Raw genomic sequence first — 25411 nt, 5'->3', positions numbered from 1 at the left:
TCGTAAATAAACTAGATTCAAACTTCAGACCATTTTATTTTAATTGGCTTATCTGATTTGTTTAAAAGCTGACATTTCTATTTACAAATATACAAATTACAAGTTGGACATAAAAACAGTGTTTATGTACATATATTAAATATACACATTCTCATTCCATGACAAATTAATTTTTTAGTTAAATATTTTATCAGATCTAGAATTTAACCCAAATTTTCTTAAATATTTCTAGTCTCTTGGAAGCTAAGCTTTCATAGATTTCATAGACATTAGGGCTGGAAGGGACCTCAGGAGATCATCAAGTCCAGCCCCCTGCCCAAAGGGCAGGAAGTCAGCTGGGGTCATAGGATCCCAGCAAGATAAGCATCCAATTTACTCTTGAAGGTGTTCAATGTAGGTGCCTGAACCACCTCCAATGGCAGACTGTTCCAGACCTTGGGGGCTCGGACAGTAAAGAAATTCTTCCTTATGTCCAGCCTGAAACGGTCTTGCAGGAGTTTGTGACCGTTCGACCTCGTCATCCCTTGGGGCGCTCTGGTGAACAAACGTTCCCCCAGATCCTGGTGGTCACCCCTGATAAACTTATAGGTGGCCATCAGATCACCCCTGAGCCTACGCTTTTCCAGGCTAAAGAGTCCCATGGCTCTCAGCCTGTTATCGTAAGATCTGTTTTCCTGACCTCTGATCATGCGCATGGCTCTCCTCTGGACTCTCTCAAGCTTCTCCACATCCTTTTTGAATTGTGGAGCCCAAAACTGGACGCAGTACTCCAGCTGTGGCCTCACCAAGGCCAAGTACAAGGGGAGAATGACATCCCGGGATTTGCTCGAGAAGCATCTACGGATGCAAACCAGTGTTTTGGTCGCTTTACTAGCTGCAGCATCGCATTGGAGGCTCATGTTCATCTTGTGGTCAATGACGACCCCCAAGTCTCTTTCTTCTGTAGTGCTAACCAACGTAGCACTGGCGAGCCTATAAGGGTGCTGCAAGTTTTTCCTCCCAAGGTGGAGAACCTTGCATTTTTCGGTGTTAAACACCATCAGGTTCTCGTCCGCCCATTTGCTGAGCTTGTCCAGGTCAGCCTGGATCACCCGCCTATCTTCTGGTGTGGATGCTTTGCCCCAAAGTTTGGTGTGATCGGCGAACTTGGCCAGTCCACTCCTGACTCCAATGTCCACATCATTAATGAAGATGTTGAACAGGATGGGTCCCAGGACAGAGCCTTGAGGGACCCCACTGGTCACAGGGCACCACGATGAGTGACTGCCATCGATTACAACCCTCTGGGTCTGACCATGGAGCCAGTTTCCCAGCCAGCGGATCGTGGTGGAGCCAAGGCCACAACTGGCCAGTTTGGCCAAGAGGTGATCGTGGGATACCAGATCAAAGGCTTTTTTGAAGTCAAGATATATGACATCAATCTCTTCTCTCTTGTCCAGGTGATAGGTCACCTGGTCATAGAAGGAAATGAGATTGGTCAAACAAGACCTACCCGCAACAAACCCGTGCTGGCTATCCCTTAGGATGTTAGCCTGGGCCAGTCCATCAAGGATGGCCTCCTTAATAAACTTTTCTAAGATCTTCCCCAGGATAGAAGTCAGGCTAATGGGCCTGTAGTTAGCCCGATCCACTCTCCTCCCTTTCTTGAAGATCGGTACCACATTGCCCTTCTTCCAGTCTTCGGGCATTACACCAGAGTGCCAGGAGTTTTCAAAGATCCGTGCCAGGGGCTGGGCTATGACGCTCGCCAGCTCCTTGAGTACCCTCTTACTGAAGTCAACTTGATCAGAGAAATTCTTCAAGAACAAGTTAACTTGTAAGGAAGCACTTCACATGTTACAGAAACTAAGTTTGTATTGCAAGCATATGTAATTAGTAGCCAGGAAGTTGTATACAGCTTTGACTGCAAAAACATTTAATATATATTAAAGATGTGATGTTCAATTTAATACGCTGCAATTTTCTTGTTTTATGTACATATATATATGCAGACACTCTACAGCTCAATATTCATGTCTTTGTACTCTAAATTCTTTAAGACTAGTCAAATATTTGATAAAGGCAAATACATAATTCTAAATCAGAATCCTCAAACCTGAGCCTATATATGCAGCTATGTGAAAGATGATGCTGGGGGGGGGGGGGGGGTCTCACTTTTTATCAATGTACACTACTAGCAAAAAAAAAAAATGCATTAAAATTTCACTGATTTGGCCGATTTAAAAAAAAAAGCCAAACCAATCCAATTTTACTATAAAGTTGACTAGAAAACACATTTTTTGCAATTGCATCTGAATTTAATAAATCAAAACTTCTATGTAAAGATTATGCTTTGATATATCTTAAACATATGTACTCAACACGTAAAGCAAACAGCAGTCTGGATAAATATATGGAAAGCTGTTTTATAATGGTCTAAGGCTCGTTCTACAATCTTTTCCTATTAATGCTTAACTAGATGCACAAGTAATCTCAATCAATGCAAAAGGACTATTCACGATGCATAAAGTCAAGCATGTACATGAGTGTGAAACATCTGAGCCAGAATCTAGTCCTGCAATAAATGGCTAATCCATAAAGTTTCCAATGCTGAAGATAACAAAAAATTGTCTGTTCGGAATATGAGCATATGCTAAAATGGATATTACTGTATATTATTATTATAGATATGTTCAGGTTTTCATACAACTAGGAAATATGACATGAAAAATGAAAGGCTACATCCCTCTTATAAAAAAACCTTATAATTTACCATTGGAAAAGCAAACAGTTAAACCATACAGTGGACAAAAGAAGAATACGTTTTCAAGCTTGAAAATAAGTATATAAAAAGCTTTCATGTATTCAGACTAATTCTCTTTCGTCGCAATGGATAGCATGCTAACTGTATTGCATCTGAGGGTCTCCTCCTTTTCAGCACAGAATTTTTCTTGGCAGCAGTGTCTGTTGGTGTGATCTCCACTTCTGTTACGAGGCTCTGGATTTTATTTTCTTCTTTAGCTTTACAACCAGCAAAAACTTCTTGTCGGAGCTTGCACAGTTCCAAGACTGGTTGCAAAGCTAGTGCTTGGGAAAATCCCTCTGCTCTTTCTATCAGTGCTGGGAGAGACTACAAACAAAAAGACACATGAACACCAAAGAAGCATGCATCTCAAGTTACAGAAAAAAAACCAATCATGGGTAGAACAGAAAAATAATTAAATTAATAACCATGATGTGTCTATAAGCTTTAACGTTCTCCAACCTCAATACAAGCCTTTCAAATTATAGGTATGAATTAAAAAACACAGGTCCACAGACCTTTAGCAGATCATGTATGGAATTTCCATTGTAGGTTTAAAGGTTTAAACAAAACAACATTTGAATAGTTTATGAAGAAGAGGTATGGCATTTCAAATTTCCATCAAGAAAATAAAATGTTATGGAGGCATTTTATAAGTACCAAACTTCCATAAATATTAGATTTTCAAAGACAAAAATGTATTGTAAATCACTACACTGTGGACACAGACACATTTGTTATAAGCTCTTCCTTGCAAGTCTTAAAAAGAAAAAAAGCTTAGAGCCTTAAAAAAACCCCAACCTTCTCTTTAGACTAGTACAGTTATCTCAGAGGGAGATAGAGTCACAAATCATTTCATGAGTACAGAAGGCAGATTTTTGTACAGAAAAAGTAGTTACAACTAATAAGTACTTCTGCTTCATCAGGCTGTTTTGCAACAAAATAAATAGTATGTTGAAAGTAAAAGGTAACAAAAATTACAACTAAAGACTGCCTTCTAGCTGGCACAGATCTTACCTTCATTGCTTCGCTAATTTGTTTTGATGTCACTCCTGTTACTTGCCTCAGATCTGCCATGCAATCAGCTGTAAAGAAGCATACACCATAATTTTATATTACTCCAAAAGCAAGAAGAAAAAGAGGGCTTTTCTACCACTCAGAAGCAGAAGGTGGGAGAAGGGAAGGAAAGAGGACACTGAAACACCAAGGGTAATTATAAAACCACTAAAATGACTGAACATATAATAAGCTTTAACATTTTGCGATTCTATATTTTCATAGAAAAGACTATTATGAAATCAACTGTTCTGCAAGTTTAGTAAACTCAATAAGTTGATAGATCATCTAGCAACCTAGCTTTTAAAATATGTATATCTTGGAATATGCAAATACTTTCTCCAGGATTCCCAGTGGCTGGAGCATCAAAAAGCCTGGGGCAACAGATAAAGCCAGTATTAAATCACAGAATATTGTGCAGCCCTTTTGCATAGTACCCCTATTCAAAGAGCTTCCACAAGCTATTAACAATTTTTCTTCATTCAGGAAGAGAAAGAAACCCAAATACATTTAAAAAAAACAAAAGAAAAAATTCTCAGTCAGCCAGTCAGCCATCAGCCCCACTAGCAGTTAGTATATACACATATTTACAGAACTGTAATTGAACTGGTGTAAGATCTACGGCCGCTTATACATGTGCCTGTTGCCCGGACACATTGATGCACACACAGTTAAGTTAGCCTGCTGGGGCATGCTAATTAGCACACTACAGCAGCCTCAGCACCACATGTATTCATTGTCTCTGTGCTTCAAAATGGTGGTGGGGGTGCTTTAACTAAAACTCAAACAAGCTTTAGTTAAAGCCTGGGATGCTGAATACACGAGATGCTGCAGGTGCTTTAATCAGAGCGGCTCCCAAAAACCGCTCTAATTAAAGTGTCCCACCCCAATTCCAGAGCATGTGTAAAGATACCCTATGGCTCTAGGGTCTTTGGATGCATGCAACCAAAATGAGGAATATTTGTTATTCACTACCCTTCTTACTCCTTGCTTTGTCTCTTATCTTAAATTGCTCTACGAGTAATAAGGAAGATACATTCTCAGATTCTGTGACTGAAATGCCCTAAATATAACAAAATAACAGACAAGGATTTAGTAACCAAAGGTACTACTTGAACCCAAATAATTCAAGGCACGCATGAGCTTGCTAAAAAAATAGTTCTGATTTACCTATAGGACCTGTGACCTGTGATTGCATACAGGTTGTTTCAAACATATTGTGGTATCATCTTGTACATGGTCTCTAAACCCCTTGCCTTATTCCTACTAAACCTAGACTGCAGGTCCAGGGTTCATTTACAAATTTTCAGTTCTCAGTTGCAATGCAATATGCTAAGTTTTAAATGTTGCCATTAGTAGGCTTGTTAATCCTTCATGTTGCAATAGCTCCTGCAGACATCAACTATACTAGGACAGGGAAAAATAAAGCAAGGTTCCAACCACAGCATACAAAGATGCTTGTGGATGGGAGAAAGGAAGGAGAGAAGACTGTTACAAATAAAGTATTAAGATACGTTCATGAAGTTTGAAAGAACTCATGGAACAGGTCAGAAAATGATAAACATAAGTGTGAAAACATTAGTGGTGAAATGTCAGGGAAGGTTTTACACAACCAGACTGGCAATACTCATCATTTGCATCTACAACTAACTAACTGTTGCCATCCAGCAAAACCCAAACAACAAATGCCTTAACAGAAAAGTTAAGAACTTATTATACAAAATGGGAAGTTATTGGATCAATTTGGAAGAAAGGGAGAGAGGAGCTCAGAGGAGGTGAAGTGATACCATAGATATAGGAAAAGCTTTCATCTTATATTGCTATAGAAGTTATAACAGGGGGAATGAAAGGGAGAACTATCCTGAAGGGACACTACAGGTACAGCACCAAATTAGGTCTCTATCTAGGTCTCTGGCAGCACAATTCAGAAATGGTAAAGTATGCCACGATAACATGATTACTCAGACTCAGGGAGGAAGATAATCATTGAACAGCGATCCCTCAAACCAAATAAGGATAGGTTGGTTATGAACAGATACTCTCCATGAACAGGACAACCTGTCTGTGATTCAGTGTTTGATGAGAGCTTACAGTGACAAAAAACTGGTGAATGGAAAGCCTCCCCAGTTGTGAGGGAAAAGACAAAAGCAACTACTGGAGATGCCTGCAGGTAGTCAGAAAAATCTGTGCAAAACGCCACTTTAAATTATGCAGTATGAAGAAGATGAACTTTACATGGAGAGTATTATATTCCTGTGTTCTAGGCTTCCCAAAACATAGGGAAATGAAAAAAGGAAATGAAAGGTATTGAGTAATCTAAACATTTTTGGTTTCTGGCCACTGCACTTACTAAACTGGGACGTATGAACTTCCCAGAGACTCTGCAAATACTAAAACTGAGCACAAACCATGTGTTTTTGGTTAGTAATTTGCTACTATTTAATACTAAAGAATTATACAGAACAGACTGCCTGTCTCTCAAACAGTTTATGTCAATCCATGCTGAAAACCAGCCACATTACTGAGAAACTCCCACAAAGTTCTTTAGTTCCTGCTGGCTCCTTTGCAACACATGCGGGCATTTTTGGAAGCAGAGTCTCTTCTCAGTCACAAAGAGGAAATGCTGCCTAAAGTCAGACCAGAAACCTGCAAATTGGAAGCTTCTAGCTACTCTTCAGTTCAGTCATACTTGCATGTTTTTATTTATTTAAACATTTTTGCATTTGTGAATGAGATAGCAAATTACATCAAAAGGCTTTGTAATCACAGTATTCTCAGCTCACTATATTCAAAACCCTTCCACAGAATCATAGAAAAGTAGGGCTGCAAGGGACCTCCAGAGGTCATCTAGTTCAGCACCCTGCTCGAGGCAGGATCATCTTCATCCAAACCATCCCAGACAAGTCCTTGTCTAAGACACTGAAAGAATTCTCCAGGTTTTAGTCCCAATTAAAACCACTGGCACATCCCAGTCAAAATCCCTAATCTTGGCTGTAGTCAACCCCCCAGTGGTTCTGAGGAAGGTGAAAAGAAACCTAACAGCTGTAGCAACAGAAGGGGAAAAAGTTCTTCCCAGCAACAAGCAAAGCCCAGAAGCATGGGAAAAACGAACAGTCTCCATTCTGCTCTGCAACCTGAGGACAGCAAGCATAACTCCACATATCACATCCTCTTATGGACAACTAGAACTCTCCTTTCTGTATCCCCTCCATAAACCTTTCCTCAGCTGCCTTAATTTTCTTTCATAACTAAGCTTGTTGAGCTCTGCTTTATTCTCCTGCTGCTGAGTGTGGTCTTCTCCAATCTCCACCTGTTCTAGGCCACAGAGATCTTTTCATCAACTCCCAGTGAACTGTATGTGTATGCATGTGTGTGTTGGGAAGGGTGTTTTTCTGGGCTTCCAACTATTGCCGTTTACTGAGCACTCTAGCCATACCTACTTCTCAACCATCCTTGATCACTGCTTATCCAACTTCTTGAACACCTCCAGTGATGGAGGTTCCACAACTTCCCTACGCAGTCTATTCCACTGCCTCTCTTTTCTAACAGCGACATTTTTCCTGATCACCAACTTAAACTAACTTTGCTGCAACTTCCATGGTATGCATCCTGTTCTCTAAAGCAATGGAAGAAAGGCATTCTCCCTCCCCTCTGCCTTCATATATTTGTCTTTAAATACTTGAAGACACCACTTCAGATATCTGAAGACTGCTATCATGTCTCTTTTTAATAATCATCTTGTCCACAAGCTAAACATGCCTACTTTTTGCAACCTCTTCTCATATGGTTTGCTTCCAAGCCATTTCTCTTTTCTGTTGCCTGACTCAGAAGACTGCACCGTACTGTTGGCCTTCAGAATTGTTGGTTCTTGACTACAAATTCAACATACTCGATTTGTAGAGTACATTAGCTAATACAATAAGTAGGGACCTACCGAAATTGCAGTAGAAGTAGGCTGCACAGTGGCTCCTTTAATCTTGTAGTTTCCCCCATATGTCCCCTGCTGACTGGGAAGGGGAAAATCGTGGTTTTAAATATGGCACCATTTCTGCCTTCCAACAGGTCAGCAAAAAACAGTGGCGTTGCCAGGGCCCCTCCGCCAAATCAGTGGGAGAAGGCAAAAATGGTGCCCTTATTTAAAACCACAGTTTTTTGCCTCCCAGCTGATCAGGAGCAGGTAGCAGGGCCCCTCCACCAAAGCGGGGGGGGGGGGGGGGGGGGGGGATGCACAAAGGAAACTGCAAGATTATGTGAGCCACCATGCAGCCCGTTTCCGTCATGATTTTGGTAGGTCCCTAACAATAAGTTTGACAACAGATAACACTTTCTGCTTTACTTGCTACAATTTTACATGACACAGGTAGCACACTGATATTAATACTGTACAGTGCTTATTGTAATTTAAAAATTCAATATTATGGACACGAAATACTGAAGGATAAGCATGTCTAAAAATGCATTCTTTGCTTCTTTACTTCTTTTACAGATCAGCCCAGCCCTGGCTGTTGCTGGGAATCAAATGGTTGTGAAGCATTTCTAGGTCTCACAAAACATAAGTAATAGGCCAGATAGGAGTGGTCCCTTTGTGGGCTGGATCTGGCTGATAGACGCAATCCAGTAGTCAGGACAGGTCCACACTCAGAGTAGCCTCTCCCAGCTGTCCAACAGCAGGCAAGGGGCAGTTCAGTCTCGATCCAGCTATGCAGGGAAAGGGGGCTTGGCCTGACCCCAATCCAGCCCTACAGGGAGGAAGGGTGAGAGGGGTGAAGGGGGTTGACCCATCCCTGATCCAGCCCTGCGTGGGAAAGGTCATGGCCCAACCCCGTGGGAGGAATGGAGTGTGGGCAGCCTCAATCTGGCTGGGTGGAGGAAGGCATGAACCAGTTTCAACCTGGCTGGGCAGAGGGAAGGAGGCATGGCTTAGACCTGCAGGGAGAGGGGCATAGGCCAATCCCAAACCAGCTCCGTAGGGAAGGGAGTGTGGCCTGGCCCTGATCTGGCGATGTCAGAGGAGGCTCGTGGCTCAGCTCTGACCTGCTGTTCAGGGCTTGGGATTTTGGCAGTGAGGAGAGGTGGTGGTATTGACTGCCACTGCTCCCCACCTCTGCCAAATTTCCCAACCCATGGGGAGCCTCACAGGCCAGATTCTAAGGCTCCATGGGCTGGAGGTTGAGAAACTCTTTCCATAGTGGATCAAGCCTATCTCATTCATTATCTGTTTTCCAACAGTAGTAACTGAAGACAGAAACCTTGTGTAGTCATGAACTAATGTAACCTCAATGTATAGCTGATTTGGCCTTGAGTAGAGAAAAAATATTAGCATGAAACTTCAGGAAAAGAGAAATGAATGTGTGCCAATAAAGAAAAAGGATGCCTAGCTATTACAGGCGCCTATCATTTTGGTCCAATTACAGCCATAGTAAGCATATTTAAATAACTGAGTGCCAAAGTGTGAGGGGCAAGCATTTTCATGGGAGATATCATTCATTGGATCAACTACATGGGTAGAACAGACAGGTTTTGAAATGCAGTACTATAATGTAATGCCAACAGAACAAACTAATTGAGAGTCTCCACTCTGATCGTCACACTTGAAAGACAGTAATTTTATGGGAGTTTAAAACTCTGCAGTTGACATTTCAACAAGGTAGTGTCTTTCTATGCATCTGGACTGACTTCACGGTTACTTACCTTGAGATGGCTCTGGTCTTATCTCTTGTGGCTTTACAACAGGCTTGTAGAGCTTCTGCATGCACAAAAATAAATGAAAAATCATTTCATTTTGAACTGTTTTTGCTTTAAGAATTGTTTTAGTCTCTATGTTTGCACAGTACTCAGCACAATGGAGAGCTACTATCAGGAGGACAGCAGCACAGTTATTAAGAGCAACTAATAGTTTTATAAAACATGTATTCAGTACTGTACATCTAATTTAGAGAACCGCTAGAAAAGGTGATATATTCAGTACATTTCTGGACTAATTGTATCTAGTCATGATATTGTCCTGTATGTTGTCAAATTTAGCGTGGCAGAAAAGAGGCTGTCCTGCTGAAGTCTAGACATTTTGGAAGAACCATTGATATCTGCTGCACAATTTTTGAAAGAGAATAGCATAGCAACTCCTGAAGAACCATTCACGAAGCCTAAACAAAGGGAACATTTATACAAAAAACTACTATTATGACCAGTTGGTATTTGTTGTTTTTCTGTCTTTACAGGTATTTGTGTATGAATGAGAAGAGTCTCTCACAACCTGGGCTCTCCTGATCTTTGATCCTTGCCATGAATTTTGTGACACAACATGAATAAGTTGCTGCAGAGATATATGTAACATTTTAGTGTTATGATTTCACTTCAAGGTCAAGTAAGGAGAGGTTATGAGGTGGAAGAGAAGCTTATTTCATTACCAGCAATCACCACCTACATCATGAACACTAGATAAATACAAGGTAAAGGTGAACTCATACATCTTTAAGTTGGGTACAAAAAGTATTTCTCCCACTGAAAGACTCTCCCCCAATCCTCTTAAAATTGTGAACAAAAAGCAGTCACTATTGGAACAAAATTCTAATGGCTGAAACATTTTTGTTAGCAAGTCTGGAAATATAGGAGGTAACAGTCCCAGGTCCCAAGTGAGTGAAATGCAACAGGCACTGGTCTCAAGCATTCTTTGACATATTGATGTACAGACTCTCTGGGAGGCTGTTTCCTCTTCACAGCTGTAGGGAGACTGTACCATGACCCTTATGTAAAACCTGTTTGGCTATTCTTTGGGAGGAGTGTTATTTTGGAAAATACGGCACAATTCTGGCAGAATAAAACTAACATTCATTGTGCAAAAAATTTGCAGCCTTACTGTATCTCCCAACAAAAATGTAACAGTAGAGCAGTGATGTCTATGGTCCTAACACATCTCTATAAGGTGTACTACTGTTTGACTACTAGTAGACTATATGAAACAGTACATTTTGGGATTCAGTATTCTAGATTTTTGAAAAAAATATTTGTTTGCTTGCCCATTGTGAACTTAATTTTGTTTCTTAGAGATCTAACACAAGCTTCTAAAGCACTTCCTGAACAAATCCTTTCTGCAAATAACAACATCCTCATAATTATCTAGCGATTTATCTTGGGGATCTACCCTCCAGAAAGGGTAAGAATGATTTAACACTGCAGGTTTCTTTATTGATGAGCTGAAGGACTGAAACCCTGCAGTGCAGACCTTAGGCAGAACTTCCATGGAAACCTAGGCTTGCCGCCTATTACAAAAGATACATGTTGCAACTGAAAATGTTTTTTTTCATGTTTGTACAGCAAGCACTTAAACCTCACATGCCAGGCTGTGTTTTCTAGAAGCATGGTAACAAGTGAAAAAAAATCATGCCCCATCTAGTGATAAGTGTACATATCTTGAAGTAGCTACAAGCAACTTCCTACAGCTGACTTAAGAAACATGCCCTGCACCCTTTGACTGAGACTACTCTGAATAAAGTTATTTCTCTAAAGCCAAGGAAAAATGTACTAATTGGAAACAAAGTAGGAGTAAGGGTTAAGATTATATGCAGATCAAGTATGCATGGTCTGTGCGTAGACCAACATGCTCTTGGTAACTGGGACTTTCTGAGGAAGAGAAGGGTGGACAAGTCATCAGGCCAAACAGATGCATGAATGGAAAGAAAGCTTACTTTTAGCTACTTAACAGGTAGGCCAAAAGTCTCCTCTGACCTAGGACTAATGCAGTGGTAAAAATAAATTTTAATGGGAAAGATTTAAAATTCATGGCATTAGATATAGCCAATTCCAGTAACTACCAAAATTATGCCCCAAATCAGGGGATTAATGTACCTATTGATTAAACCATATACCCTTGTTTCCCTGATTATCTGAAGGTTATTATTCCACTTGCCTACTTGCATATTTTAAGTTAAACACCTGGATACTGACTACTATAGAAGGTGCTTACAAACTCTGTAACAGCCCACCTGCTGGAGGAAATGGAGATTCTGTCCTGAGGAGCACAAAGCAGCCAGTCACTGCTCCTCATAATTGCTGGTGACAAGTTGAATAAATGTGACTCATGACTTGCTGTATGATTGATAAAGCAGCTGGTATTGTCAAAAATGTAATATTCGTGATGTAGTTGGAAGGTTTTATCCACAGAACTGCTGCTTTGGAACCATGAGGTTAGCAATTCCATTTCATGAAAGCCCTGACAACACCCTGCCTGCTGACTCAGGAAGAATTAAAGAGCTCTACACACACACATGCACACACTTGTTCTCTTTCTCTCTCAACATTTTACACTTCTACAGCAGCTTTCTTCCAAAGATTTCAGAGGCCCTGTTTCAGTATTGTATATAAGCACATACTGAATTTTAAAGCATAGGGATAACCATTGGAAGCATGTGCTTAAATAGCCCAATGAACAGTACCAGAGTGTTAATTCATTACAACTTAGCACAATATAATGGGCATTTATCCTTGATTAACTGAAGGATATACCAATGCAGAGAGTTTGCTGATGACACTAAGATGTGGGGTGAGGTGGGCACACTTGAAGGGAGAGAGAGGCTGACTTCTCTCTCCCTTCAAGTTTGCTCTCAATGGAAGAGAGGCTTCTCCCTTAAAGCTTCTCTCTCCCTTCAATGGGAGCTGGAGAGAGACAGAGGCTGCAACTAGATTTAGACAGACTACAAAAGTGGGCAGATGAGAGAATAGGATGGGGTTCAACGTAGATAAATGCAGGGTGCTGCACCTTGGGAGAAGGAATCCACAGCATATGTACAGGCTGGGGATTCCCCTCTTGAAAGCACAGAGACGGAATGGGATCTTGGAGTCATTACTGACTCCAAGATGAACATCAGCCGCCAATGCCAGGCTGCAGCCAGCAAGGCCAGCCATACCTTGTCATGCATCCAAAGATGCAACTCAAGCCAGTTCAGAGAGGTGATGCTCCCCCTCTATGCAACATTCGTCAGGCCACAATTGGAGTACGGTGTCCAGTACTGGGTGCTGCACTTTAAAAAGGATGTGGCCAGCCTCGAGAGTTCAGAGGAGAGCCACCCATTTGGGGAGAGGGCAGCAGGACAGGCCCTATGAGGAAAGACTGAGGAACCTGAACCTGTTCAGCCTTGGCAAGAGGAGGCTGAGGGGGGACCTCGTGGCTGCCTACAAACTCATCAGGGGAGATCTTCAGCAAATAGGAAGAGCCCTATTCTCCCCAGCACCACCTGGGGTGATGAGGAACAATGGTAATAAGCTGATGAAAAACAGGTTTAGGTTAGAGATCAGGAAGCTATATTTTACAGTTAAGGTGGCCAGAATCTGGAATCAACTTTCTAGGGAAGTGGTCCTCGCCCCTACCTTGGGCAAATTCAAAAAGATGATCACCTGTCTGGGGTCTTGTCAACCCAACATTCATTCCTGCCTGTGGCAGGGGGTCAGGCTAGATGATCTGTTCAGGTCCCTCCTGACCTTAGCTACTATGAAACTGTGAAATGGAAGCAGTTTACTCAGAGATGCCATAGAACCAGTAACAAAATTGGGAAAAACTTCAGACACAATGTCTCAGCCACTATGTTGACAGAATTCCTCTATTTTCTTTCAAATGCACATCTCAAGTCCAATTCAAATTATGCTTTTCATCAGAACTGTAAATTACTCACCAAAATTTCTTGCTCTGCTTTTATGGTCTTGATGATATGTACCAGTATTTTTCTGGGACATTGCTTACGCTTGCTAGCAGTCTCAACTATAAGTTCATCAAATTGATCTTCAAGGATTTTGATATCAGAACCTATATTCATAAGCAAAATAAAGTGACAGTATGCAAAGTTATAGTGTCTTGAAAAATACTAATATTTTTTCAGGAAACAAGGCAAGAAGACATCTTGCAAGTAAAAAAGAGCTATATCTGCAATAAGTAGTCTGGTATAAATTATATCACCAATGAGTTAAATGGATAGCTTAAAACAACTGTCATGTACTTCTTTTTGGTTATCCTTTCCCTGTAATAGCAGGTAATGATGTGTTTAAATTTAATATCTGTTGGCTAAAACCTGTAAGGCGATGGTAAGGGGTGTCTCACTTCCATTATGTTGGAAGTATAAAGTTGCACATGCTTGGTGTTCAGAAACTACAGTACAGCATAAACAGAAAAGGCGGAGTCATACACAGACATGATGCAGGGCTATACAAAAAGCACAGACTGTACAAAAGCTAGAATGTACTAAAACACTGAGGGTCAGCTGCACGTGGATCATTACTCAAAGAGACCAATAGCCTGGATCTCTTGCATCCTTCTCAGGCTAACTAACTTTTTAAAAAAGGAGCCATTTTTTTTGCTAAGAGTAGGGTAAATACTGGATTGATATTTGTTTAACTTGTTTTATACTTGTTTGGGGGTAGGATTTTAAACATAGGTATCAATACAGCCCCTAATTATATGCTTTAGAGAATAAGCTATGTTCATATAATAAAGTCTTTGTGCAAAAAGAAAGTAGTTCTCACATTCAAAACAACACCCTGCACTAAATACAGTTGACACTGGAGTAATAATTTGCAATAGGTGAATAAAGTTGTAATCAGAGCCCATTATAATTAATGGAACAATTCAACTAATTTCAGCAGGCAATGAATCTGTCCTTAAATATGAAAAGTATTTTGCTATGGCTACTACATCCCTTTGCTTTCATATGCTGTGGCAGGCTTTTCAGAAATGTATTCAGTCTGAAATCACTCAAGTAAGGCCTTGCAATCCATGTGAATCACGAGTTTTCTGTAACTATGTGGTGACTCTCACAATAAAAGACTAGGTATTTTTTAAGGCGCTACCTTATTTCAGCAGTAACGGCTGATATTTTTACCATTAAAAAAATTCTGAGAAGGCAGCACACAATCCTGGCAATGAAGGATACAATATTAAATGAATGATAGACTTCTAAATATTTTCCATGTGTGTACTTGAACATCACACACTTAATTCAAATGTTCTATCAAATATTATATTAAATATTCTATTAATATTAGCTTTCTGAAAGGTTCTTAATGCCATAAGAGAATACATATGGCAGTTTCTCACCTTTGTTAATTGAAGAGTCCTCTGAAAAGTGTCTACAGTATTTATTATCCTATGGTCTGAGCATCTGCAATTTTGCAATTAAATCTGACAACGGTTTAAAACTTCAGATAACATTTTACTTTAAAGCTTAAATTAAGTACCTGCCCTTATTACTCTCAAGTTACATCTACCATTAGATAACAGAAAACAGAAGTCAAAAGCCAGAAGCAAAGGGGAGTCAGAATAGCAGTTACAATGCTCCATCCAAAGTATACTTGGGTTCAAAGTCTTGATATATTTTAGATCTGCCTAGCATATCACATAAAGGTGGATTTAGAGCCCCCTCTCCTGGTCAATCTTTGCAGCACCACCTCATCATGACTTCTTAATGGGCGAAGTATTTTTATGGCAATCCTAGAAGGGGTCTATACAATGTAGAGATATGAAAAGTTATTTCAAATATTTATCCAGAACTGTCAGTTTACAGTTTTCCTTAATCCAATTTTTTAAAAATAAAATGTTCATTTAACAAAAAAAGTAAGTAAAAATATTACTAGGTTTTAATTTTTTCCTACAGAGGTTAATTGGATCTTTAAATATATTCTTAAAATATTTTTGAATTTCTATTAGGACATAAGAAGTTAACCTTAATTTCCCTACCTTTCAAGCTACAGTTATAGCAACTGGAATATCAATTCTTGCATGTAATTTATTAAACTCTAGAAGTGTGCTGAATTTTTTATACAACACTTGTTTAAACAACACAAGACGTACATGGCTGAAAAAGAGGATTTTGTTTTGTTTAGTGCAGTCATTACACTCTAAACTTGTTTTCTTAATTAAAATAAATGCATATTTTTTATGTTCATAAGTTATTTCTAAAGTACAAAGCATTAAACCAGGTGGGTGCCTTTCCACTACACTGAAGTCTACAACAGAGATGTACCATTTGAAGCATGCAAGGCAAAAAAACCCAAGTAACTGGATATACAACCAAATCATATAGTTTCCACTGAATGCTAAAGGTTACTAAAGGCCCCTCAGGCATCTCTGATTCAGTTAATCTATAAGGTGCATCTTTATCTTGTTTTCTGCCAAAGGCCCCTATAATTACACATTCAGTTTACAGCCCTTGCAAAGACAATCTATTAATGTTTCTTTTTCTATTACAACCCTTAAGAGCTAACACAGGCTGGATGCTATGATTTATAAAACTGAAAACCATCTGGAAAGCATAACACAAATTAACTGCATAGTCTCTCCAAGTGCCACTCCAATCCCTATCCTTTAACCGGATCTGCTATTCTGCTGTTTCCTTCCTTGTGGTCCCTGCCCTATCCATCACTGTGTTGCCTATTCCATCGTCCATCTTCCATATGCCACACTCACAAGCTGCCAATGCCACTTATGGCACTCATGCTGCAGGCAGCCATCCCTGATCCAGAAGACATGTGAGAAGGGAGTTTGCTTGGTAATATCTTTTATTGAATCAACTGTCTTGCTGACAGATAAATTAGACAAGCTTTGGGGCACAAACATCCTTCCTCAGACCTGTGAAAGAAGCAAACAGACTAAGGCAAGGGTTAGCAACATTTTCTGGCAAGAGACTGATATGACCTAGCTCAGATCTGAGACAAGCAGGCACTGGGACTTTCTCTGCTTCCTCCTGCCACCTGGCTTTGGTGCAGCATGGGCAGAGCCACACACTGCTAAAGCCATGTCTCCAGGAGCCAGATTTGGCCCATGGGCCACAGGTTGATGACCGACCCCTGGCCTAAGACATACAGCAGGTAAAACCATTACTTTTGTTTAACCTCATTATGTTAATTGAAGTGATCGCTAAACCTGAGGAACAAAAAAAAAATATCAGAAGCAGTAACTTGGTAGAAACCAAGTAAGAAGCAGCTGACAGATACCTGATATATAGATAAATAGTAGGGCCGTGCAAAGCTTTGGTCCCTGATTCGATTCGGCAAAGATTCGACCCAATTTGGTGGCTGAATCTCTGAATCTGAATTGAATCAAAAGACCCTTTAATCGATTCAGAGACATCTGGAAATAGACACAGCTTTAAATGTTTTTTCTACATACCTCAAGGTACCAGGCAGCTTGTGAATAACACAACGGTGGGGCAGATGGAGTGTCTTACAGGAAAGCGGGGGACTCCCCAGTGCGCTTGGCAGCGGACGTGTAAGTGGACCAGAAGCATATCTGATCCAGCAGTTGCTCCAGCTGGTCTGGGACCTGTGTTGCATGAGACAGACACAGATCCCATAGCAGCCAGAATGGACTACACCATGTGTGCTGCCTGCCCCAGCAGCTCTGGGACTGGCTGGTCTGGTCACCAGGTCAGGTGTGATGGGGGAGGAAGAGAGGGTCTGGTATGCCCAATCCAGCCTGCAGACTGGTTGTACACCAAGAGTATGCACCAGGCCCCTTGTGGGTCTGACCAGACCAAGGGGCAGCACTGGAAGCCAGATGGCAGGGCTCTGCAGGCTGAATCTGGCCCATGGGCCATTTATTTGACACCCCCAATATATATGAAGTCTACAGTGGAGTCACATCACATGTGCATTTAACTTACACAAATTCAACTATGTGCACTCGACAAAAAAAAGAAGAGAAAAATAACAATTTAAATAGTGCAGGCGATTCCACCTGCCATTCCACTCAATGCCCCAGAGTGAGTACGAGATGGGAGACATGAATCTGCTGTTCCCTCAGTCAGTCTCAGTTCCCGTGTGCCTCTCATAGTGTGAGCATCTCACTGCGCATAAATACGGCCGCAATGAATTTAGCATCTGTGCCATCAAGATTCCGTAATTTTGACTATACGCGATTTTTGCCTTACTTGCTGACTTTAGAACCTAACCCCCGCGTAAGATGCGACTCCACTGTACTAGTAGGTCAGTGAAGGTACTGCAGATGGATATTAGTTTGCCAGGGTTTTCTTGTTCGTGTACCTTGGAGAACATGTAAGGAGTTCCTGGGGCAAAAGAAAAGGAGGTTAAGTTTGTGCTTTTTTTTTCTTGGAGTTGCTAAGAAAAAGATTTGATAATGTCTGTGTTCAAAGATTAATATTGTTTTGGGGTCTTCTCCGAGTTCCTTATAATTGCTAGGTGTCAGAGAGCTGTTTGCCTTGTTAATGAAGCCTTTGTTGTTGAGAAGGAATATGGACTCTCTTTGATCTGTTGGTTTGATCACTGTTTTGGTTGATGGATCTTCAAATAAGAACTATTTGTTTTTTCTCTCCAAAAGGGAGAGGTTGTCTTGATAGTTGTATTGGCTGAGGATTGCACTGTTAAGTTGCTTCCTAAAGGGAGGGCTAGTCAGATTTGTTTTTGTTATTTTTGCAAGTTTCTGTGGGAAGAAGGTGGGTGTCTTTTGTAGAAAGATTATGCTCAAAAGTTTGCCTAACATCTCCCAGTTACTCCAATAAAAGATATTCCCAAATTAATTTTGTTTAGCCTGTATTTTTAGAAAGTCTATATGGAAGTGAAACAAGTAATTTGCATATGATTTTCCCCCCAGACTAAGATAACCTTATTTTTCCTTTTGTTATGAACCCTTCTACAAGCTAATTTACATAAACAGTGTTTATGTAAATAAGTTTAAAATATGTATCACCTACTTACGGAATTTTAAAGTCACCTATCTCCTTGGTAACCAAACCTCACACCCTCAAAAGGCATTTAAATGCCAAACCCTGTTCATTGATTCAATTGAATTACTGATTTCAATGGGAGTTAGGCATTTAGAGAGAAACAGAAATGGTTTTGAAAATATGCCTTTCCTTCTCTGTCTCCTCCTCCCATTTACTCCTGGGTTATGTATTCAAATTACATTCTCTTTTCATTTAATTCTCAAGACTATCTGTGGAGAAATACTGTACTGCAAGGGTGAATCTAATTTCTCAATCAGACATATGCAGACTTGGATTCAGTGTTATTTGATTTTTCCCTTGATAACACTTATCTATTAGTTTCAACAAAAGGAAGATTTACTGCCTTAATGGTAAGGTAAATGCTTGGCGTAAAATTAAGATATAAGACAAACTAAACACACACCACTTTGAAGCTCATCTTCATCTGAAGTTTCCTGCCAGGGCTCTCCATTAATAGTAATATTTTCCTGAACAGCCGTTTCAAAATTCTGTAAGAAATGAATAACTATCAAAATGCTTGAAGTTACACTGGTGAGCATATCAGCACTGACAGAAGGCAAGTACCCTAAAGCCTGTTCCCACTTCCTAGAAAACTGCTGAAGTCCTGTCCCAACCTGACAACAGTAGAAACTTGGTAATCATAGAATTATAGAAAATGAGGGTTGGAAGGGGCCCCAGGAGGTCATTTAGTCCAACCCCAGGCTCAAAGCAGGACTGTTCCCCACCATGTCACCCCAGCTAAAGCACTGTCTACCTAGGTCTTAAAAACCTCCAGGGATAGAGATTTGACCAGTTCTCTGAGTAACTTGTTGCAATGCTTTACTACTTTCCTAGCGAGAAAGTTCTTCCTAATATCTAACCTAAACTTCTCTTACTGCAACTTGAGATCATTGTTCCTTGTTGTCATCTGCCACCACTGAGAATAGTTTAGCTCCATCTTCTTTGCTACCCCCTTTCAGGCAGTTGAAAGCTGCTATTAAATCCCCTGAGTCTTCTCTTCTCCAGACTAAATAAGACCAGTTCCCTCCGCTTCTCCTCATAATAAGTCACGTGCCCCAGCCCCCTAGTAACTTTCACTGCTCTCTGCCGGACTCTCTAATTTTTCTGCATCCTCTCTGTAGTGGGGGGCCCAAAACTGGACACAGTACTCCAGAGGTACCCTCACCAGTGCTGAATAAAGGGGAATAACACTTTCCCTGATCTGCTGCAATGCTTCTACTAATGATGTAATGAGAGAGGCCACAGAACAACATGCACTTAACCCCACTGAGGCCCCTCTACACATTCAAGTAAAAGCATAACTGGATTTAGTAAGTGATCCACACAGTCACACCTCCTGCCATACACGCACAAGGCAGGAGGTGTGATTGTGGGATCATGCATTAGATCCAACTGTGCCTTACTGTTGGTGCAGGGGGAGCCTGAATCCGGGCTTCCCCTGCACTGGCAGGGAGCAGGCTTCCACAGCTTTCCTGAGAGGGCTCCCAGCCATGGGGGCCATGTGGAGGTGGGACCTAGAGCCCCACACCTCACAGGGCTCCCAGTCCCTGCTGCACCTCACATGCAGCCAGGACCAAGAGTCCCTCAATTAATGCTTGCTTCTGGTCCCAGCTGCATCAAGTGCAGCTGGGTCTGAGAGCCTTGTGTGGGCCTGGGGATTTCACACACTCCCAACCCTTGGGGATCAGGCACAATCCCCAGGGCTCAGAGGTTTCATGATGGGCAAGGTACACCCTGTGGCTGGGAGCCCTGTCAGCTGACAGGGCTCCCAGCCACAGGGAAGATCCTGCTACCCATGCAAATTAAAGCTCAACAGTGATCAGTTAGAAAGTTAGTACACCTTTCTGAGGTGTCACTTTACAGCTGGTTGGAGCTTTTTATTGTGATAGCTGCTTTGCGTGTGCAACAGATCTTAACACTACTATAACAGGTAGAGGGGACATGACATTTTGTTCAATACTTTCAACAGGAAGCCCTGTTTTCAGACTATTAATTTTGCGATGCAAAATGTTTGGACTGAATTATCTGAGTCAGTCTATTTTTTGGAAAACATCTGCTACTGTAGTTCAGATGTTTCAAACAAACACAAATCTTACAGCTGTGTTTTTAAGATACTCTAGTTCGTCCATTCTTTGGAAGGGGGATTTGATATTTGGTAGGAGTAGTCGGGGGTGGGGGGGAATCATGCAAATTCAATGAGAGTGTTTGTGAAATCTTGGATAGAGCCCTGCACACATATAGGTTACAGTCCTTAGTCACATGATCAAATGCTATTTAACCCTCTCCCCCTGAAGAGGGATTAATGACAGTAAAAGTTCTCAATGCTTTTTTTTCTATTGTCACCATTTGGTGTGTGACCCCTGGCATCATGTATAGCACACCACTAAAGCCTGCCCTCAGCCCACAGCAGCAGTTCTCAACCTTTTAGACTCAAGATATCCCTTCTCAAGGCACCCTTTCAGAAATGCTAGCTCTTAAAATTTCCACTTGTTGCAAAGACCTCAGAAAGAGCACTCCCAACAAGAAAAAACACTGCTCTGTAGGCAAATAAATAAATAAATAAATGTAAAAACAAAACAAATAAATTAATAAATACATCAAAAATTAAAAACAAACTAAAGAATCAGCTAGAAAAATAAAGTAAGAATATAAAAACAATAAGACAAGTATGAAAAGAAACTCATTTTTTAAATATTATAAAATAATAAGTATACCAACACAACCCCCCCCCCAGCACCCCTAAAACCAACCCCCTCAAACCTCAAAAAACCCCCAAACAAACAACCCAAACAGGAACAAAACAAGGAAAACAACCCCAAAGAACAAGCCAAGCCCGCCCAAGAAAACACAAACGCAAAAACACACGTAAACTAAGAAAGAAAATAGAAAAAGGAAAACAACAACACACCCATGCCAGTAAAACATAAAAGCCAAACATGAAATCCAATAAAAACAGCCGGAAAAGATTCAAAATCAAAAATTAAGGAGTGACAAGTAGACAACAAGACAGACACAGACCGCCGCCCCGCAGGCAGCCCGGGAGCCCAGGGCCGCCGTAACGGTCCCCCTGCCCGGCTCGGCTCGGCTCTGCCCGGCCCGGCCCTCACCCACAGCGCGTCGCCCGGCTGCGACTCCTCGGCCCCGGCACCGGGCAGCAGCTCGCGCACGCAGGGGCCGCAGCGCGCCAACACCTCGCGCACCCAGCGCTTGGAGCAGCAGCGTACGCGGAGGTCGGGGTCGGGGGCCGGCCGCTCTCTCCCGCCCAGTGGCTCCGCCGTTCTGGGCCGGGCCGGGCTGGCCGCCATTTCCCGCGCTGCTATCGCGGGCAGCGGAAGTGGCGCTACCCGAGCCTTGCGGGGACGGACCGGGCGGAAACCTGCCCCGCAACGCCGCTCAGCCCCCACCATGGCGGCGACTGCAGGCGTTGTGGACTGTCACTGCCACCTAGCGGCGCCCGAGCTGCAGCCGGTGAGCCCCCCCCCCGGGTCCGCACCCCCACCCCCACCGCCACCCGCTGGGCCCCAGCGTTTGGGGGGCTCCTGCTCAAGGCTCCCTTGTCTTTTGCAGGACCTGGAGGACGTGCTGCGAGCAGCCAAGGAGGTCGGTGCCATCACAGGCAGCCCCAGCGCCGCCCCCGTCGGCCCGCCTGCGCCCCTTCCCCTCACACAGACACGGACACCCCCCTCTATACGCACATCACCCGGACTCACACAAACACGCCCCACACGCACATGTGCAGACACATATACACACCACCCAGACACACCGTCACCCCACTACATGCACATGGACACACACACAGGCACAAACACAGAGGTATCACCCCCACACACAGATATCGCTCTACATGCACATGTACACACATGGACACCCCCCATTATACCCTCCCCCCCACACACAGACACACACAAAGAGGTACCACACACACGGACATCCCCCACATGCACATGTACAGACACATACACATGGACACCCCCCCCACCATACACACCACCCCCTACACACCCACACTCTCCCTCCACACACATACACACCACTGCCCCACACCTTGCCCCCCCCCAACACCACCCACACACAGACACCCGCTCCAGGACAGGCTTTTGGTGCAAGTCTGGGGAGGCTGCAGGACCCCGTGCGGATGTCATGATGCACCCATGGAGCAGACCCAGCTGGTGCAGGGGGTAGTGAGCATCCACCCTGCTGCAGCCAGGTCCTGCCTTGGGGAAGTTGTTTCACTGGATCCGGGTTGTTGCTCTGAAATCTTGCCTTCTGCTAGCCTCACTATGGTGGTGTCCAAGCGATGCTGTAGCCTGGAGGGACCAGGAATCATGCAAGGGGCAAGGATTTCTCATGGTGACTGCTGGTCTCAGGCAGAGAGACATAGTGAGAGCCCTGCTAGTCAGAGGTCAAGGAGAAGGCATGGGAGACTTGCACTTTACAGACTAACAGAACTAGATGGATGGATATAGCACAAGCTTTTGTGAGCTGAAACTTACTGCGCTCAGGTGCTCAAGAAAATCTGTCTCATATATATTTGCATATAGCATGCATGCACACACAGATAAATATATAGCGTGTGTGTGTGTGTGCATACGCACATGTGATATAGCGTGCACACACACACCCGAACCTCCGTGTCCCCCCACCCACACATACTTTGGTTAGTCTATAAGCTGCAAATCTACCCTGCCTTCATCTTTTATTGGACCAGCATGTATAAAGTTAGACAAGCTTCTGAATCCAAGACATTTATTTATTTGACTTTTATGCCACTCTCCCTGAAAAGGTTCATACTACTCATAGCTGTATGGGTGTGTTGCAGTACTAGGTTTTCAGCCTTGCTTCTTTATATATCGACACAGATCATCTTAGAAACTACACTGACAACTGAAGTCCTTTATCATAGCAGATAGAGTAGAGGAGGGCAAAATGCAGCCCACCAGACCATTCTATCTGCCTTGTGGGACCCCTAAAAAATTTAGAAAATTAATATTTATCTGCCTCTGGCTGCCTGTCATGTGGTCTCGATGGCTTGCCAAAAGTCAGTAAACAGCACTCCACCCGAAATAATTTCCCACCCCTGAGAGAGTGTGGGCAGCAATTATACCATCTTGCTACTCTTTTCTGTTCCTCAGCCCTGCACTCAGAATCAGTAGAAATGCCCTAGAAATGATAGTGTCCTTCAGCCTCCATGTCTGCAGAGACTGCTGCCAATGAATGCTACTTATGTTGCTTTGTCATTTCCCTTTGGAAAGGACTAAGAAAAATTAATGTTATAGAGACCTTCAAAATAGCCATTAGGCAGGAAAAACTCACTGAGTATTGACCTATGTCCTGACCTAGCTCCTTTGAAGCTAATTAAAACCTGATCCAGTTCTCATTAAGAGACAGTGGCCTACAGTTTAAATGTTCCAGTGCCTAATGTATTTAGTCCTTATATATTTTTATTACAAAGCTATGCCAAAAATGTGGGACTTGATTTGTTTTGGAATTTGAAATACCTAACTGCTTGGTCCTTTCAAAATGAAAAATAGAAATAGAATTTTTTGAGAACTATTCAAAATCTGATTATTTTTTTAAACCTCTTGCTTTTGACTGTTGGCTCTAGATCATTCCGTCCTCTTCCTTCAAATATTTGTATCAGTGGTGCAGGTCCAGTGAATGGTAGCTGGAAACACATAATAGTCAAACCTTTTCTCCAACACCTCTGCTTAAAATCAGATTTTCTATGGGACAGTGAACTTCATATAAACTATCCCTACCTTAATGTTATCATTCAAAAGCTGACAAGTAAAGAACCTGGAGTTTTACCAAGTTAGAAGTTTACACCAGGATTTACAGTTGCTTCTCTGAGCTGTAACAGTTTTATTTCCTGTTATTTCAGGCTAAAGTTTTGGCCCTTGTGGTAGTTGCTGAACATTCAGGAGAATTTGAAAAAATTATGCAGCTTTCAGAAAGGTACAGTTTATGTCAAAAACTCAATTTACCTTGCTGTGATTAAAACAATAGTTACTTTAATATGATGTAACAGAAATTTGATGTTGGTGCTGTGTGATTTAAAACATGGGGTGATATTGTTTTGGCATGGAAAAGAAGACAACACAGGGTTATACTGTGCCTGGGTAACACCCACAGAAGAAGATTAAGGATAGCTCATGGAATAGAGCCAAATCTTACTTAGGTTTTACAGAGTTTGGGTCAGGAGCTCTTATTTCGTGCAATGTATATATACTGCCTAGCACAACACGGTCCTGCTACATGAGGCTGCTAACACTATTACAATGCAAAAAAAAAAGAATTAATAAATGAGGTGTGACGCTTGTTAAAGGACACTCAGGAGATTGTGCCTTTTTGTGAGCATTGTAAACATATACTGAGCTCACAACACCATTGTAAGACAAACTGGCTGCCCGGTTTCACAGATGGATAAGCTGAGGAATGGAGAAACTGAGTAAGTAATGCACAGTTACATTATTGAATGGGGCAGAAAAGAATAGAATCCAGGAGCCGTGATTCCTACTTCTGCATATAACTTGTAGCCAGACTTCTTCTGAGCAAATGGTATGGTGCTAGATATGTTTTCTGACTCTTTCACACACAATAAAATGCAGAACATCCTTTTAAAAGACAGTTATATGCAATATCTAGAATTGCTTAAGGTCGTCTATCCCTATTAGTGTTCAAGTTGTGTAACACCAGGCGGACTATTCAAGAGCGAAAAGGCATTTTAAGACAAGTGCCAGCAGGATGTCTTTGTCTTTGCTTCCCGGCTGAGTTTTTATTTTGATTTCTACAAAAAAGTGTCTCTCTGGAAACCTTCTACCTTTTCATGCCAGGTTCTATCTTGGCA

At 42.0% G+C, this 25411-nt stretch overlaps 2 protein-coding genes across 6 annotated transcripts in view; one reads left to right on the top strand and one right to left on the bottom strand.

Annotated features, from left to right (window-relative positions):
• Positions 1–337: 337 nt before the first annotated feature.
• NSL1 (NSL1 component of MIS12 kinetochore complex) lies at positions 338–21983 on the bottom strand. The gene is made up of 6 exons (XM_090049170.1): positions 21669–21983; positions 18965–19049; positions 13504–13634; positions 9530–9584; positions 3800–3867; positions 338–3109 (listed from the first exon to the last, which is right to left on the bottom strand). The coding sequence occupies exons 1-6, from the start codon at positions 21966–21968 to the stop codon at positions 2837–2839; spliced, it is 912 nt and encodes a 303-aa protein (XP_089905296.1). The 5' UTR covers positions 21969–21983; the 3' UTR covers positions 338–2836.
• The window catches only part of TATDN3 (TatD DNase domain containing 3), a 70092-nt gene continuing 66613 nt past the window's right edge, over positions 21933–25411 (top strand). For all 5 annotated transcript variants that reach the window (XM_090049190.1, XM_090049181.1, XM_090049203.1 and 2 more), the window contains exons 1-3: positions 21933–22029; positions 22129–22161; positions 24446–24519. In XM_090049190.1, coding sequence (XP_089905316.1) covers positions 21967–22029; positions 22129–22161; positions 24446–24519 — 170 coding nt within the window. In that variant the 5' untranslated portion in view covers positions 21933–21966. The remainder of the gene's footprint in view (positions 22030–22128; positions 22162–24445; positions 24520–25411) is intronic.

The sequence above is a fragment of the Crocodylus siamensis genome, chromosome 1 (genome assembly GCF_052110815.1).
Source record: "Crocodylus siamensis isolate JL-2025a chromosome 1, ASM5211081v1, whole genome shotgun sequence".
NCBI classification, from domain to species: Eukaryota; Metazoa; Chordata; order Crocodylia; family Crocodylidae; genus Crocodylus; species Crocodylus siamensis.
This window is presented reverse-complemented; position numbering and strand designations above follow the sequence as displayed.

Excerpts from the sequence above, each read along its gene's own strand:
- NSL1 (XM_090049170.1), bottom strand. The coding sequence starts at position 21,968 with ATGGTGGGGGCTGAGCGGCGTTGCGGGGCAGGTTTCCGCCCGGTCCGT. Across the intron at positions 19,050-21,668 it reads AGCCGGGCGACGCGCTGTGG|AATTTTGAAACGGCTGTTCA; the intron begins GTGAGGGCCGGG and ends CATTTCTTACAG. Across the intron at positions 13,635-18,964 it reads TGAAGATGAGCTTCAAAGTG|GTTCTGATATCAAAATCCTT; the intron begins GTGTGTGTTTAG and ends TTATGAATATAG.